At 32.4% G+C, this 17,789-nt stretch overlaps 2 protein-coding genes across 3 annotated transcripts; one reads left to right on the top strand and one right to left on the bottom strand.

Annotated features, from left to right (window-relative positions):
• Positions 1–2,265: 2,265 nt before the first annotated feature.
• LOC103493513 (CST complex subunit CTC1) lies at positions 2,266–10,799 on the top strand. 2 transcript variants are annotated; one of them, XM_008454277.3, is made up of 18 exons: positions 2,266–3,468; positions 3,562–3,680; positions 3,971–4,045; positions 4,134–4,212; positions 4,321–4,383; positions 4,482–4,559; positions 4,656–4,862; positions 5,194–5,298; positions 5,410–5,679; positions 5,975–6,454; positions 6,575–7,180; positions 7,279–7,370; positions 8,354–8,537; positions 8,713–8,827; positions 9,064–9,395; positions 9,496–9,688; positions 9,982–10,138; positions 10,445–10,799. In XM_008454277.3, exons 1-16 carry the CDS (start codon positions 2,326–2,328, stop codon positions 9,661–9,663), a joined length of 4,116 nt encoding a protein of 1,371 aa, XP_008452499.2. In that variant the 5' UTR covers positions 2,266–2,325; the 3' UTR covers positions 9,664–9,688; positions 9,982–10,138; positions 10,445–10,799. The 2 variants fall into 2 exon arrangements, with proteins under 2 accessions (XP_008452499.2, XP_008452501.2); XM_008454279.3 differs by having other exon boundaries at positions 10,431–10,799.
• Positions 10,800–16,033: 5,234 nt separating this feature from the next.
• On the bottom strand, positions 16,034–17,484 carry LOC103493514 (transcription factor MYB73-like). Its single transcript, XM_008454281.3, has one exon. The coding sequence runs from the start codon at positions 17,428–17,430 to the stop codon at positions 16,750–16,752; it is 681 nt and encodes a 226-aa protein (XP_008452503.2). The 5' UTR covers positions 17,431–17,484; the 3' UTR covers positions 16,034–16,749.
• Positions 17,485–17,789: the final 305 nt, after the last annotated feature.

The raw sequence follows: 17,789 nt of genomic DNA, 5'->3' as shown, positions 1-17,789 counted from the left end.
TAAAATGTTGCTGTATACTTAATTATTAGAAAATAGAAAAATAGCAAACTGTTATTTTAATTTGATTTATGGCAAAACTAACTGTCTTAAATATTTTCCCACTCTTTTGGCCCAAAATTACCCTCCATGGATGACAGTTGTCATATACAAATACAGTGTATTTTGTGAGATTGAAAAATCAAATAAAATATCACACGATTACAGTGTATTTGTAAACACACCACTTATGATAATTATTAACTAAATCAAAAAAATTATTATATTCTTTGAGCCTAAACATATTCGACTGGTTTCAATATCCCCTACTTATCCCAATTTTTACCTTCAAATTAATCAAAAATAACTTCAAGTATTTAATATTTTATCCAAAGTATTATAGATTCAAAATTATATAATGCAATAATTAATTATTATTATTAAAAATAAGAAATTAACGAAAAGAGTTTCAAATATTCATTTTTTCCTTTTTGGAATTATACATTCTAAAGTGAATCTCTCCCAAACATCATGACAAAAATAATGCAACAATTCATTATTAACAAAAACATTAAAAAATTAATGAAAAATAATTTAAGAGATTCAAATTTTAAAGGCACATAGATACCAAACATTCCCTAAAATTATGGCAAATATAATGCAAATAATTATTTTGGTAAATTAGTTAAGTTTAGATTCAAAATTCAATCCTCCTTAAAATCATGCCAAATACAATGCAAATATTAACAAAAAAGAATTTCAAAAATTTCAATATTTTTATTTTTGTAATTATACATTCAAAATTGAATCCCTCCATGGCAAAGATAATGCTAAGAAATTAACAAAAATAATTTAAAAGATTCAATTTTTTACGCACCACATACCGATCCTTCCCTAAAATCATGGCATATATAATGCAAATAATTATCTTTGTAAATTAGTTAAGTTTAAATTCAAAATTCAACCCCTCCCTAAAATTATGCCAAAATTCAACATTCCACTCTCATCAATTTTTATTTTCTAAATTATTTACCAAAAACACATAATAAATTAAGTTTACATTCTCTTAATTTTAACATTTTTTTTTCTAAATTATTTATGAAAAATCATTAATTTTGCATCGCTAACATTAGATTCCTAAGATTCTGCCATGTCGGTGTATTTGTTGAGATAAAAAAAATCAAACAAAATATCACATGTTTGAACAATCCCTAAACACATGTCATGTTGGTGTATTGATTTTAGATTCTTAAGTTGAATTCCTAAAATCATGCCAAAGAATAATTTATTTTGTTGTGTGTTTATTTAAGTTTGGAAAGGAAAATAAAAGAAAATATAAATTTTATAATATTATAATATAATATACTATATATAATATGAATTATATTATTATTATTATTATATATTTTTTAAAACCCTAAATTCATCATCATCTTCTTCATCTCAGCCGCAGCCCCCCACTCTCATCTCTCTTCTTCTTCGAAATCACACGGCCGCCGCTGCCCCTGCCTGCCTCTCTTATCTTCATTGAGATCTTCGGCGACAATCTCCCTCCGTCCGTCAAAGTCGCCACCGTCATCTTAGTTCTCCGTCAAACTTATGTTCGTCGCTAGCCCAAGCTGCCACATCCCAAGCCGCTCCCCCCCTTTCTGTCAACCATCTCCTATGCGTTGCAACATCCGAATCTGAAGCGAGTGGATTGTGTCTGCTCCAACTGGTGTTTGTCCACGAAGCTCCGACCGCCGTCACAATCTCCCATTCGCATGAAAGCTTGTTGCACCACCCATCCTTCTTTGTAGCGCGCTGGCGCACCAAGGCGTGCTCTCCTCGCTGTTGAAGAAGCCTCCGTCCTCGAGCAGTCATGTCCTAAGTGTGGATGCATAGTTTGTATTAACTATAGGGTATTTGTGGACGTGGGTGCATAGTTTGTATTAATTATAGGGTATTTGTGGATTCTGTTACAAATGTATTTAAAAATGTCTAGGGGCATTTGAGGCATTGTTCTCCTATTATTATTTAAAAATTTTATAGTGTTATTTTGTCAAATTTAAAAATGAAATTTTCATTTATACAAACTAAACCTCTAATTTTGCTAATGTTCCTGTCGGCCCATCATCCTATTTGCAAGTTGGGCTCAAAATTGGTTTGGACCAACAGTATTGGGCTTTTACATCATGAAATTCAATGGGTCAGATACTGGGCCTGGGTCTATGATTCTTACAAACTTGTTTGCATTTCATTTAAAATGCGCTTCCCTTCTTATTTTCCCGCTATCCTCCCTCGCTTTTGTCTTCTCCGGCTTTCCCCTCGAGTGAATGCACGGAAGGAAGAAGAGGAACAGCCATTGAGATGGAGAATGTCAAAGTTCACACCATTTACGACCTAATCCAGCGCCGTCTTTCTCTAACCGGAACTTCCAATTTTCATCAATCTTCTTCATTCAATTCACTCCCACCAGAATTGCTTCAATCCAATCCAAGACCAGTTCCATCTACCTCCTCATCTCCTGCGGAATCCAATCCCCACCCTAAAGTTCTTACTTCTCTAAAATATCCGACCATCCTCATCGGAACCCTAACTCTTCCTTTCGATGCTCCTGGGTCGTCCATCTTAAAGCCTTCCTGTTCATGCCCCACCAACAATTGCTTCCAGTTCACTGATGGTTCCGGGACTGTTTGCTGTGATATACTTGATATCGACATTCGAATGTTCGGAAAAGAGATTCGGGTCTTATCTTGGAATTTCATTCCGTTGAGAAGCGCTGGTGGTTTCTTGGAAATTATAAAATGGGAATTTCTTTCCCCAAGTTGGGTACTTCGTCAATGCTCCGATGTCGATCCAGTTCTCTTGGATATAGGTACTTTCTCTACGTCTACCGATAAGTTGAAGGTTCGGCACTGTGTTTGTGGTTTATTACAGTCGGTTGGTCCAGTTACTATTGTTCCGTGCACATTAGGACAGAGGAATTTACAGACCAACGGGGAGTCCGATTCTTCTGCGGCCTCGAAAAACCTTCGAGGGTTTATGGTTCATATAATGATCTGCGAGTGTCGGTCATGTACTTCTAAGGAACCGATGAGTTTACCCGACAATTCAGTTCGAGAACTTAATACTCATTCATTTGTTAAACCAACAATCGTGTATCTTTGTGGTTCAGCGTCGTCTTGGCATCCTGTCCTATCGAAATTTGTGGGTTTAGGGTTTATAACTTTTTGGGGTTTGAAAAAGAAGTTGGTTTCCATCGGAAAGGCGAAGTCCTGTTTGATGTATGTCAGCTCGGAGAAATCCTCTCTCCATTTATCTAGGTTATCTCGTATAAGGCTTCCATGCAAAAAGAGTGTCATCAAGGGGAAGGGAGAATGTGGATCATACACTGGTATAATTAAAGGAGTATATATGCAAGGAATGCTTGTTGAGCTCGAGAACGAGGTCTGGGTTTTGTTGACCGATCATTTCCTTTCTCCGCCTCATAGTATTAGGGTGGGCGCCATTGTGAGTCATTTCTGAACGTTCAATGTAAGAGCAGTGGAGATTTTTCTGCCGGTGTGTTATCCATAATGCTATTCGATTTTTGCCTTTCTGTAGATATCGGTTCGGAATGCTCACTTTGTGAATCCTAGATTTCCTTGGTCAAAATTGCTTTTACTTGGTACTTGCGTCAAAACTAGCATCTTTGTGCAGCTATTTTCTCCATTGGAAACCAAGTGAGTAGTTTTACCGTCGATGTCTTCATCATTTCTGTTTGCCAAGCTGTTATGGATATCATTTTTCATTGAATCATGGACATTAGTGTCTATTTTTGTTTGTCCTATTTACCTTCAGTTTTTTCGTTTCTACCCTCTATTTTTGTTCCTAATATTGATTTTCTTGCAATGGGTGGTTTGCTTTTCATTGTTTTCAGCATGCAAGTTTCATTTATTCCATTTGGTAGTGGTACTTTAGATCTTCGCCGGAACACATTCCCTTCGAATAACTAAAATTGAAACTTTTGCAGATGTCTCGTCCTTTCTCAGTCAAGATCTATGTTGGGAAAGTTTATCTCCACCTTACCCTTTTCGACTAGATTATGGTACTTAGATTTAACGATTGTTTAATCTTGTCTAGGAGCACTATGATTTTGATCTGGTTGACTTATTCAACTGGGTGATTTTTTTCAGGGTATTGCTTCTTATTTCATCTTTCCGGAAGATGTTTGCTGGGGATTTATCTGAAAAAGAGATTTTGGGATCAAAACATGTAATCTTCTCTCACTGTCTTCATGAACCTTTCTCCCGGACTGCTTCCCTTTTATGTTAAAACAAACTTCTCTCATGAGCTCATTTTGTTGGTGCACGGTATTATCAGAATGAAGGACTGGTTCAAATGTATGCTAAATTGCATTTACCTATGTCTATGCATCGATATCAAGTAAGGAGGCTTTTTTGGTTCCATGATGAATGAATGAAGTATCCTTTTTTCTTTGTAATTCTTTGATGCCATTCACTATTCTTTGTTTTTACTTGCAGCATGGACCAATGATGAAACTGTATGAGCATGATTCATGTTGCTGTGCCAGTGAACCGTGCAACTTTAACCTTGAAACTGTAAGATTAAATTCACTTTATCTTTATTCGTATGTTGCCTGAATTAGTTTGCCTTTAGGCTCACATCACATGCTATTTTCTGTCTCTTGGTTTCAGGTGGTCCCTGTCTCTGTTCTAATTTCTTATTGCAATTCTACTCGTATAAGAAAAATAAGTTTGAAAAATGAAAAAGTTGTTCAGTATGAATACAGCCAGCTTGACCACTTCAGACTTCTACCACCTGGAGGTAGATCTTCTCATCATACAACCAGGAAAATTTATCATAGTGAAGACATAGGCTTTGTTTTGGTTGGTAGTTTGAAGGTTAGTAGAATGCCTTGTTTCTTTTCATCTCTAATGAAAATTTGAATGCTCCATACGTTTGGTGTCATAATAGAGGTTTTAGATTGTTACCTAGGATGATATTAAGGAATGCAAATTTGAAGATTGATTCTGCATCCCTCGTTGTTCATTCCATTTCTGTAATAAAGCAACAATGTTCTGTTTTGTGTGTTATGTTCTTATCGTGATAAATTTCTCTATGTTTAGATGAGTTTATACTTTTAAATTTTTAATTAACGCAAAGTGTCTTGTTAAATATAGTTTTGAAGAAACCACACACTTCAGCTTATCTAAGCATGCATTAACTTTCCAGATTTCCACGTATTCTGGAAGATTGCAATTGGTTGATGCAACTGGAGGTATTGATGTTATTGTACCAGATCTTCCGTCAACTTGGAACCTCAATGGCATATATGAGGTAAGTTTTGTTGTTGGTTTTAGCATTCTAGTTGCGGTTTTTAGCTGGATATTGTTGGGTGATTGCCATTTGTAACCACAGTCACACTCTTTGTCCATTTTGGTCTTTCAGGTATCAAAGTATATTATGGTCATCGAAGGCATTCCACAAATGGAGAAGTATTTGATCAATCAGTCATTCTCATGCCGGAGATTTTTTCAGAGCATCTCAACAGAAAGAGATCTTAGCACAACAATTTACGTTTATTTTCAATACAGAAATGCAACCTGCAAAAAACTTCCATCATATTCTTGCGATGACAATGCATCTGATCTTGTGATATTCGAAAGTGGAACTTATGATTTGCTAGAAGTAACACACAAATTTCCCATATCACAAAAGGTAAGAGTCCATTATTATTTCCTTTTTTATGGCAGTTTCAATACTCCTAATAGAAGGTTGTAAACTTCTTCTCTGTTGTTTTGTTACTCATAGAGCACTGAGAAGTTTGTGAACCTTTAGAAGTAATCTGTTTTCTTTGCTACCATTGTTTGTGTAATTTATAGCTCATATGATATGGACAAGGTTAATAAGACTAAGGGCAGAAGAAAAGAAAAGATAAGTTCTAGCACTAATTGTTCCGTTAAAAAGCTATCCCTCGCTTAGACTTGGAAAATGTCTTTGTTCATCTTTCTAGTTTCAAGGCCAACATTTGGCACCAAACACATCAAGCATGTTCGTTGAGGCTCTCCTCCATCCTTGGAATTTATTTCTCACCGAAGGAGATAAAAAATATTCAACGAAGGCTTCATTGAAGCAGCAGAGGGAAGATGCTGGAGCTGCAAATAATCAGAAATATGTTAATAAGAGACTTAAAACTGATGATCCATCAGGGAGGGTAGAAGGTTCAGATATAGTATGTGACTTTGACCAGTCTAGCTGTGGATTTAATGGTTGTTGCGCTTCTTACAGAGTACCTAATGAGGAACAGAAATGCTGCAACTTGAGTCTTCTCAGAATTTCTTGTGTTGCTACTATTAAGAGTTCAGATCATTGTAGCCAGTACATAGGTTTCTTGCAGAACACAAGAACCAAACCAGATAGTGGTGGGGGTTCCGGATTAAGTGCTCAAAAGATTTTGTTAGAGATTCAGCCTGAAAACTTTTCTAAATATCAGGTGTGCATCAATCATTACCGCACACAATTTTTATCTTCTTGCTTTATATATATTTACATGTATCACTCCCTCTTTTTTTATCATTATAAAGGCAATAATATGCTTTTATCAACATGTCAGTTCCTGCGGATTGGTAGTTACTACATCACAAAACGTAATAACGATCGTTCTTTGTTCAACATGGAGGGAAGCAATTGTATCAACAGCCAAAAAATTCTTATAAATTCATGTACTCAATTGTGGTGCATCTCATTCACTTTTGGCAATGATATTCTCCATAGTACTGAATATAACAACACTCAATTCAGTGACTTTCCCGTCTGTGATGGTGGAGTGATCTCAGGAGATCAAATTGATTTGCACTGCGGATCCCTTTCAGATATCTATCTTCATCTTCCCGCAAATGCAAAAGATAGTTTGGTGTTTGTTCTTGAAAAACAGGAAGAAAATTCAACCAAACTAGTTTTAAAACCTGAAGAGACCGGCAAACCCTGTTATAGAGATGTGATATCATCAGATATGCAAACCTCTGTTTTGCATGGAACTGACTGTCTGTTTCCTGAAGGAAAATTATCATCCGTAAAAGGTCATGTGGTTGCAGTTCACGATCTTCATCAAAGTTGCATTGATTCTAATTTTAAATGTCAAAGTATTAAAGGTGGCCTGTGCAGATTCCCTGTAGGTGGGAAAAGCATTTGCATTCATCTTCTGATGGAGGACCAAATTGTATGTCTTGCTGTGCCATGCTCACTCAACTTTGTTATCCTATATAATGAACCATCTATGCTTTAATGTCAAATGTTTTTTGGCTTCTGATTTTCTAGGTAAAAATTTTTGGTTATCTGAAGAATCATGCTTTACCTGTTGGTTTTGGACCTGGTGTGAGCGCAACTTTCCACCGAGTTTTAGAGCTTGGGTATTTTGCAATTGTATATTGACTTTTATATTCATGTTTCTCTGGACACTGCATGTGTTTATGAATAAATTTCCTGCATTTTAGTCCTCTTTATTGACATTTTTTTTATCTATTGTATTTTCTAATGATGGGAATGGGTATTTAAGTTTGCAAGAAATGAACCACTTCTGAGTACGTACCCACCAAAAAGTGTCTTCAACATGAAAAAAATCGTCCATTGCTACATCATAAAATATTATTATCTAACTATTAGAAATAGTGGGTTTGGGCCTTGATAAAAGTCTGTGGGTAGTTAAGATTTACTTAGGCTCATGTTGCCTAATATTTTTTTTCCCCTTTTGTACCTTTATAATTATGGGAAAATAATAAGAAACATATATATCGCGATTTTTCTCCCTGTACTAGGATTTCCACGTAGATCTTGTGTCCTTTCTTCGTCTTTATTTTTCAATACTAACATATGTACCATTATGGCTAAATTGGAGGAGACCACATTATGAGGGTCGTCAAGATTTAGATTTATAAAGTCTATGCTCACATCTTGGTGTATCAGTGTGTTGGAATTATGATGCAAAAATCTAATGACCTTGATCTTTGACGAAGTCAACTTCCTATTTGGTCCAAGGAGTTTGTGGTCGCTATGACTTCACAACTCCATTTCTTGTTCGAACTACCCCTATAAATTATTGATGTACAAAGCTTTACTGTTTCTCTCTCTTTTACCAATCTCCCACCCTTTAGTTGTTTGGTCATTGTGGTTTTCCAATTTTGTTGTTTTTTTTTCTTTGAGAGGGGGTGCAGGTGGATGTTTAAATCATTGAAAGTATTCCATTGCTACATTGTGCTCATTTAATGTTATATCTCTCTCGACTTGTGCCATGGTTTCCAAATCTTGATTGCATCTTGTCACAATAGAGGTCTTTTATTCTCTTCTGATTACTGAGTTAGTTTCTTAGACATTATATTTTTTCCTGTTTTTGCAGGGATCCACGGAGATTGATGTTGACTCCGGTATCTTTCATAGATATCAGTTCTTTTAGGGTACTTGATCATTCCTTTACTGAGAAGTATCCCGACAGTGTCTCCTATTCAGACACTATTTCTTTGCAACTATTTTCTCAACTGATCAACTCCTCCCACTGCAAGTTAACAAAGTTCCGTTGTAGAGTAAGCTCTGCACTATATCTCACGAGAGTTGTTGCTTTAGAATTGCCTCTTTTCACTTTCCACTAAGATCATAATATCCTTCAATTATGTTACTCATTGTCCCAACTCATCCTATGAAGAGTGTATGATCTTAGCTTCATTGTAGTTTATTTTTATTTTTTAAATCTTTGAACAGGTTGTTGCTGTCAATTTTTTAGTCCTGGAGAAGAACATTGATCACGTCAATTTGCAAGTTGAAATATCTCCAAGGCAACCTCTTGTAAAGATTCCTCTTGCTGGATTCATGTTAGGTCAGTTCTAAGTCTTTTAGGAAATATCAATATCATGCAACTATGGAATTTAGTAGGCTCTTTTCACTGAAACTTATCACTGGTCGAACACATTCCACAAGTCAAATAATGGAGATTTGTATAATTTAACAATGTTTGGGTCACATATGTAAACTTCAGTCCTCAACTTTTATCTTCATGTGGAGAAATCTTTGTATATCTTCTGATAATTATTCTATCTTTTGAATTTTCATCAGATGATGGCTCATCTAGATGCAACTGCTGGGCTAGTGGTGAAAGAGCAGCAGCTTTGTTGCGGTTGCATGATCCACTTCCACAGTTAGCTTTTAAGAACATTGACCGGGCATTCGAATGGACTGGGATGACTCATTACTCCCCTGGCACTGCAAGCTATCATCTGGGCAAGGTTCTGAAGAACCATGGTAGAATTATTATGAGAAGTTGTGGGTCACTCCTCAATTCTTATCAAGACCTTGATATTTCTCTTGCTTCAGATAATGCTCTCAGCAGAGCGAATGAGAGTTTTATCAAGTTCATATTAGTGAATTCATGTATTAGTGCCATTTGGGTAAGTTTATATCTCTTTGCCCCATACTATAACTTGAAGTGGTGCACCTGTCTTCTTTTACTCAGCCAGTGTTTGCACAATATGTTTTGTACTTTTGTAGACTCTCATTGGGAGTAAGTTGGATTCAGATGCTGTCCGAAATCTGTTAAAAGAACACACAATGGAACCATGGTTGATGGAGTCTCATAATATATGGGTGACGGATGTTTATCGTACCAATGCTCTTAAGGAGGCTAGAAATGCTATACTAGAACTGGCGAACGGTTAATGGTCTTTGTTTTGCAATCAAGATGGTAGGTATAGCATGGGTTTCTTCTTTCCCCTCCCCTTTTCTCCCATTATTACATCCATATACGTCACATTCACTCGATTCAATGTACGTCATATTCACTCGATTGATATTTATTTTGGTGCTTGAATCTCTCTGTTCGGGTAAGTTGAGATTTCGTTAGCTCATCCTGTATTCCTGTTGTCTATCAAGATCTTCATAGAATTCTTTTAGATGAGGTTTTCTGACAAAAAGTTCTAGTTAATTCTCTATGGGCCTTAGACACCAACTTTAATGTACTTCATATGCTTTTGCCAGGTTTTCCAGTTCACGAATGAACAACGCAGAGTTGGCTCCACAAAACCAAATGATTCCCTCATGGTGTTGGTATCAAGGAGCTTGGAGCCCGTTGGTCACTGTCCAATGCATGACTATCTCGATGGCGCCTATTAGTCAATCCCCTCATGGTGTTAAGGTTCTTGATCATATTTTAATTATTTGGAGATTTCATTTCTAACTGTTTCATACTTGTCATTTCTTTTCAAGTTACATATATTGGATGTTTCCAAACATGCTCTTGGTTTCCAAAGCTGTAGATCTTTACTAAATACGAACCAACGTTGTCAAGTTTAAATAGAGTTCAAATAGGTTTAACTTTTACCATCTGTCTGCCCAATCTGTGTATCTGTGCCAATGCCTTGCATCTACTTCTACACTCTTTTGATTGGATTGGAAAATTTAGAGACGTGAATGTAATGGGGCTTCAGTTTGCATATTGCAGGGACTGATTGATATCAGTTGTTCTCAATATGAGTTCTCAATATGGCCGGCTGTCGGTCGAGCTAGTGGCTCTCTGAGTAGAGTTCACTTAACACACTTTAGTTGTCAAGTGCAACCCGCCAATGAAATAGAGAAGGCTACTGTGTGTTCTTGCTGTCAAATCTGTAGAGGCCTTACTATTTTTGGCCAATGGCGATGCCTGCAATATTTGAAAGGAACTTCATCGTGGCCGTGTACCGAATACCGAATTTGTGTCCAGGTACTAATAATTGGAGTTTCACTGTATTGATCTGTAACGTCTTTGCCTTTCTGTTCAGATTGATATAATAAAAGCGTCGACAAAAAATTGAGGTTGATGAGCATGGAGGATAAGCAATCAGCGTCCACAATCGAGGTTCACATGAATTTAAAAATCACAATTTTCTTAAAACAAAGCTATAAGGTACTTTGTTTTCTGTAGATTTTGTGAGTTGTGTTGTATTTGATAGAAAATAAAAGATGAATATGTCATGGTTCAAATGAGCGGATTTTGAGGCCAATATAATTTTAAAGAATGGGTAATTACAAATATAGCAATCACATTCGAACTACTCTTAGATATAGTACAATGTATAAGAAGTTTATTAACAATAAAATGTCATTAATAGATTCGATTATATTTACAAAAGTTTTAAAAAAGGTTGCTATTATCTCTTTCAATGCAATTAACTCAAACCTATTTATGCAATTTCTTCCTTTGGTAGTATATTTATATATTATAAACTAGAGTATGTATATTTTGTAAACGGTTTCAATTTTTTTCTCTATTTATAATAATACCATATCCTTTTTATTATATAATAATATATATTTTAATATAAACATAAATTAATTGGGTTTTATGATTTGCAGTCTTTTCTTATTTTTATTTTCTATTGCTCGTAGTTTTCATCTAATTACTAAATATGTTTTTATGTGAAAAAGAAAATGAAAAGTAGAAAATAAAAATAAAATGTTTACCATGAGTTCATAATACAATTTATATATTAAATTGATGGGTAAATTAGTCAAATAGAATGGTGGGGAATATAATTCCTCTAAGATTTCCAATGGATTGTTGAGTTCCTTTTTTCTTTTTTAACTTTTTATTTCTTAGAAGCTATTGAATTAGCCTATAAATGTGAAAATAATATATTTAGAATCTAACAAAATCCAAAATATTCTTACCAAGTAAATCCTGCCTAATTTATGTAGAAGCTAACTAACTGACCATCAATCTTCAATATAACATTCCATCTTCTTCTCTTTTTGTCTTTCTAATGTTTGGGAAATTAGTTTTTATTTTCCCTTTCTCCATTTACATTCTAAACAAAATAAAACATAAAACGAAATATAATTATTGTTATCTACTACTTAATAATAACCAAGAATAGTAACTGAATACAAAAGAAAATTTAACGTAAGATAGTCTAATCAAAGTTATATTTAAAATATGATTCCTTTCTTTTGAGAAAAATTATAACTAAAAGTATAGAAGTTTCTTCGATGCTTGATGAAATTTGGTAGTTTTGTAGGTGAAGTAGAGACAATATTGACTTGTCCATATTGACTTATCTACAAAAACACCATTTTATCATTGTTTAATTCTATTCATGTACCTATATTACAATCATATATTCCAACAGAATAATATATATGATCTTTCCTTTTTTATTCTTACCTAAATATTTTGATTACTTAAACTAACATACATAAATATTTAGCTCAATTTACATGAATTGTAAAAGTCTTCATCCCATTTTTTCTTGCTAGATTCTAAAACACCATGAACTATTTGTCATTTGACGCACAAATATCACACACGAATTCAAAAGATAGGTCGAAATTTTCAAAATTGATACACAACAAAATATGAATCTTCCATTCGAAGTTATAAATGTATTCATTTACTATAGAATTGTGTTTTATAAGTGTCTGATGAATATTTACTTCAATGATTATATTCTTTTCTAGAAAAGTTAAATTATCGTCATCTTAGCTGTGTACGACATATGTTAAAAAAAGAAAAAAAAATTCAAACTCGACAAAGCTTATTCATCACATTGTCAATATGGAATAGTAAACAAAAAAGCTAAACAAACAAAAAACAAGAATTAAAATCACTTTTTCGCCGCATTACTTTTTATGAGTGGGAATCGCTTTTGCCTTTCACCCACGCTGTTCATACGATCATACAACAACTTAATTAATTACCCCAACTTTCATTCTTTATCTAAACTCATTTTTATATTTTTAAATCCACTTCTTCTCATCTAATTTTCATATCAATATAATTAATTTTGTAGAATTAAAAATGGGTTTAGAAATGATTTTAAAAGCAACAAAAAATATCTAATAAGAATCATTCTCAAACTTGTTTATAACGTAAATTTTATTTAATATTTATTTTCACATAATTTTGATAATAATAAAAATGATACTAATCATTTCAAAATTACTCCAAAATATGTCATTATTTGTTTAGAAACTATTTTAAATGACCACTTATGAAAAAATTTACAAATATAACATAATACCACTATATATGTAATAGATTAAGATAGACGTTATCTGTTTCTAACATGGATAGACAAAGAAGATATACCGTAATATTTTGTAAAAATATTGGTTTATTTTGTTATTTAAAAATAATTGTAATTTTTACTTTATAAATATAAAAAAAGAAAATACTTAGAGAGGAGCACATACCTTAGATATTAAGGTATAAGATTACTTTTAATAAAGAAACACTAACTTAACTTAATTTTGTTACTTTTCTTTTTTATGTTTATTCTTTTTATTTATTGGAAAGAAAAAGTATCCATGGTGTTTTATATTATTATTTTTTATTCTTCTTCAAACTTTTAAATTTTCAATGTCAAAAGTTTAAGTACTAAATAGATTTATGTTAACTTCAGATCCAAAAACAAAAAATTATGTTCAACTTTAGTTTTAGATATTGTTCATATATCTTATAAACCAACAATATGACAAAATAATATTTTTCGTAAAAATTACTAAAATAAATATCATAAACAAGAAATTTGATCTATTTTATTGTAACACTTTTTAGAGATCTGTATTTTATTTTTATGTATACCAATTAAATTGACTGGGGAATTTTATTAATAATTTCCTATTAATCAATTTATGTGGAATTATTATACATGCATCAAAGAAAAAGGTAAAGTATAATTAATTTTGTTTTTTTTAGTAATTTTGTTCTATGAAAAGTAAAAAGTTTATAGTTTTTTTTTTTTTATTTTAGAAAAAACTCTAAAACTAATCAGTTTTTGTTTTCTTAAATATTAAAAATGTTAGAGGTTGGCATAGTTGAAAGATGAGAGAGACACTCATCACAAAATATAAATAAGAAATTACAATATTATTTACTGAATTTTTGTATATATTTTTGTTTTATTATTATTATTATTATCATTATTTTTTTTTTAAAAAAAAAAACCCAAACATTTATGTTCCCTTTTAGAGTTTTCTAAAATTATTATTTTTTGTCCTAACAATAATTTGTGTCACTTAAGGAGGAGGTTTGAATTTTGCATATGTATTTATTTCTAAAAAAGATCTCTCTTTTTTTCGATAGATTTATATAAAATTTATCGTATACTTGCTAAAGATATTGTTTTTAAAAATCTAGTCCAAGTTTTGGCAATTCAATATAATATATAGATGATAATAATTTGCTATTTTTTATAAATATAATAGTTCATTTTGGTGTATTCGAAGAAATTCAATAAACAATAATAACGTAATTTAATTAAAAACAAGCATATACAAATTCAATTAATGAATTAGTCAGAGTCTAAGCATAATAGCATATATAGTGCACTAAAAAAAGTGAATTTGGTGTAAATTTTCTCTATTATCATGAAATAAGGTTATCTATATCTTTGTTATAATTACAAATTTAATCTTACAAATTATCAGAATTGTGTTAATTCAATAGGTCCTTAAATTAGAGAAAAAAAATTAAAGTTTAAGTACATAACATAACCAAAATTAAAAGTTTAGAAACCAATTAGCCATATATTTTTAGGACTAGGAGACTAATTAAATTTGTAATTCTAACTTTTATACGTTTATTGATGTAAACCTAAATTTGTAAAGAGTTTGATATGGGCGTCATAGAATATAAAGGATGATTTGATATATTATTTTGTTTGAAAACTCTTTACTTATTTCTTTATTTTGGAGGAGACAAACAAAGGTGATATGTGTTCTTTTAAGTCTTTTTAACTTTTCATGTGCTACAAAAGTCTAAAATTGTACATATAGATAATGAACACTCAATCATGTTAGAAAAAAGAGCACTTCGGTTTCGTGACAGAAAAATAAATGACTATGATTTAATATGCAAATGGTAAGATAGGGATCAAAAGATAATGTTTGATCAATCCTTTGTCTAGTCGATGCCTAATTGCATCAACCACATGACTAAGATCGTCTAGTTCGGAACTGCAATGTTTATATTATTAATTTTAATTTAGGTTAAAATATCATCTTGGTTTATATACTTTGAAAATTTTAGTCTCTTCAAATCAACTTTTATTTAAAATTGATTAAATAATCATATTTTCATGAAAAGAAACCCAACATGTGGATATATTTTTAAAATTGATAGTCAAATGCTAATAAAAAGTAAAAAGTAATAATAAAATCTATAATAAAATAATAATAAAGACTAAATTTAAGATTTATTAAAAGTCTAACCCACTAAAATTTGAAATCAGAATAAAATTGTTAGGTATTATTAATGATGCTTGAAATGTTTAGTTTGAGAATGAGATTGCTTAGAAATATTACTAATTAAGAATGTATGAAAATAATATTTTTTTTATTTCATTTCTAAAATTAACCGTGAAATTTATATAAAATTTTAATATATTAATCGATAAACAATAAACCAAATTCAAAACTTTGATAAAAATTTAATTTTTTAACAATCAAATAATAATAATAATTAAATTACTAATTACAAATATTTGTAAAATGTGTAATTTTATATGATAAATTTGATGAATGTATGTATAATTATGATGTATTAATCAATGATAAATTAATTATAATTATTAAAAAAGAAATTCATATTACATTAATCAAAATGATCACCAACTAACAACAAATATAATTAATTAATTGATTGAATTTTTTATTGTACCCATTTTTTTTTATTTAAAAATAAGTGAATATATATGTGGTTATATAAACTAATATATTAAATTAAAATAAAAAGTAAATATATATTAAATTGTTTCAATAAATATATCTATATATATTGGAGCAGTTAAATTCATACTCTATAATTTAATTTTAATGCAATTTTATAGACCAAAATTAAATTTTGATGTAATTATTTTAAAGTAATATAAAATAGATGCATAAAGAATGATTAATTAAATATAAAAATTTCAAATGCAAAACCTTTTTTTTTTTTTTTAATCTTTTTTTACCATAAAAAAATATGTATCTGCTGACCCTAAGATCAAAACATGCATTCTTCATCTGCTGTTTTAACATAAAGTAAGAAAAAGAATGAAAAAGAGAATACAATATGTGACAAAAAATTATATTTCTTTTATTGTTGTTGAATTTCAATCACATAACTGACTTTTAACTTGAAATTAATAAAAACAATACACCATTATTCAATGGTAAAGAAAGAAAGAAAGAAAGAAAGTAAATGAGAATGAAGGACAAATAAGTCCATACAAATAATATATACTTTACCACTTCAATTATTCTTTTAAAAAATATGCCATGAAAAGAGTTGAACCTAACCTCTTGCTTTGAAGTTAATATTATTTCGATATTAATCACCAACAGAGAATTATTAGAAGAAAAAAAAATGAATTTTATTAAATAAGCCTATTTTTATTTATTATATAGGATTTCCACATAATTTTTGCATGGTTTGCATGAGTGTGAACGAGAGAACACAGAAAAAGGCAAAAGTCCGCCACTTGCAAGTGCATGTCGACGTGGAGTTAAGTGATTGGTGGGCTTTTTGTTTTCAAACCAAGTTGCTAAATTTTTTTTTAAAAAAAAAAAAAGAAGAAAAAAGGATGGTTTTTTCTTTTCCTATTTTAAGCCCAAAAGAATAATAATAAACGGTGACCGTTTTGCGTTCGTGACAGGCTGTGACGCACACAACTTTTGTAAAAAGAGCCGCCACCATTTTTTATCCCCCCCCCAAAAATTAATCTAAATTGACACATTTTAAAATCCATAAATAAAAATTGTAAATTTACATATTAGCCCCCCTAAACCCTTCTAACGAAATCCCGGATTTTCCGAAAACGTCGTCGTCATGTACTCTCTCACTTCCCTCGCTACAACGTCCTTCATCACTTCCCAGAATCCCGTCGGTAGACTCTCACTTACGCGGTCGGTCTCCCGCACCACCTCACCACCGCCAACGATTCCTGGAGTAGCAAGCGTCAGTGCGGTCAATGGATCATCATCGACTGCGAGAAACGAACCGCTGCCGCCGACCTCGGAAGTGTGATTACTGGAGGAGTTTCGTCGGTCGTCTTTGACACGGCGTTTAAGAGTGGAATTCCAGTGGTTTTTTACCGCATTATCTGTCCGACCGGGGAGGAGACGGGCAATGGTGGCCCAACGGTTACCGTAGCGGGAATGGGCGGCGATGATGGCGTCATCCTCGGCGGGAGAGAAAGGGCGATGCTCGACACCCGGACAGAGCTGATTGCACCAACGGAGGCGGCAGGATTTTCCAGAGCGGCCTTTTACATAGCGACTAATTAAGGACCAATTTCTAGGGCCGTAGCGTTCGACAAGTCGGGTAAGGACCCGGTCCTCTTCGGCGCTCCATGGGCCCTTGATTTTATCGGGGATGGGGGAGGTTTGGGGGGGAGGCTTGCCGGAGAGAGAGGAATCGGAGGAAGAGGATTCGGAAGTGGAAGGGGAAGAAGAAAAATTGTGAATGTTCATTGGGGGAAATTGGGAAATTTGAAAAGGGAGTGTTTGGGGATTTCATATTTATATTATAAGAGAAGGAATTTTAATTTATAATTTTATAAAATATGGGAAGGGTACTTCTGGGAAAGTGGGTTTGTGTAAAGTTGGTGGGTGGACAAAAAGAAAAACCCGACCCGTTACTATTTTGTTTTTATTAATAATATTATTATTTTGTGTTACATTTCATTCTTCTCAATCAAGGATTGAAGTAAAGGGGAAACTCACACGTTTTATTTAGAATATGAACCTTTTCAAAGTTACGTAGAAACATCAAAACTTTAGGTGTCTTTTTTTTGGTTTTCTGTCACGTTTCATATTAGTTTATAGTCTTC

This window comes from Cucumis melo, chromosome 7 (genome assembly GCF_025177605.1).
Source record: "Cucumis melo cultivar AY chromosome 7, USDA_Cmelo_AY_1.0, whole genome shotgun sequence".
Lineage (NCBI taxonomy): Eukaryota > Viridiplantae > Streptophyta > Magnoliopsida > Cucurbitales > Cucurbitaceae > Cucumis > Cucumis melo.
This window is presented reverse-complemented; position numbering and strand designations above follow the sequence as displayed.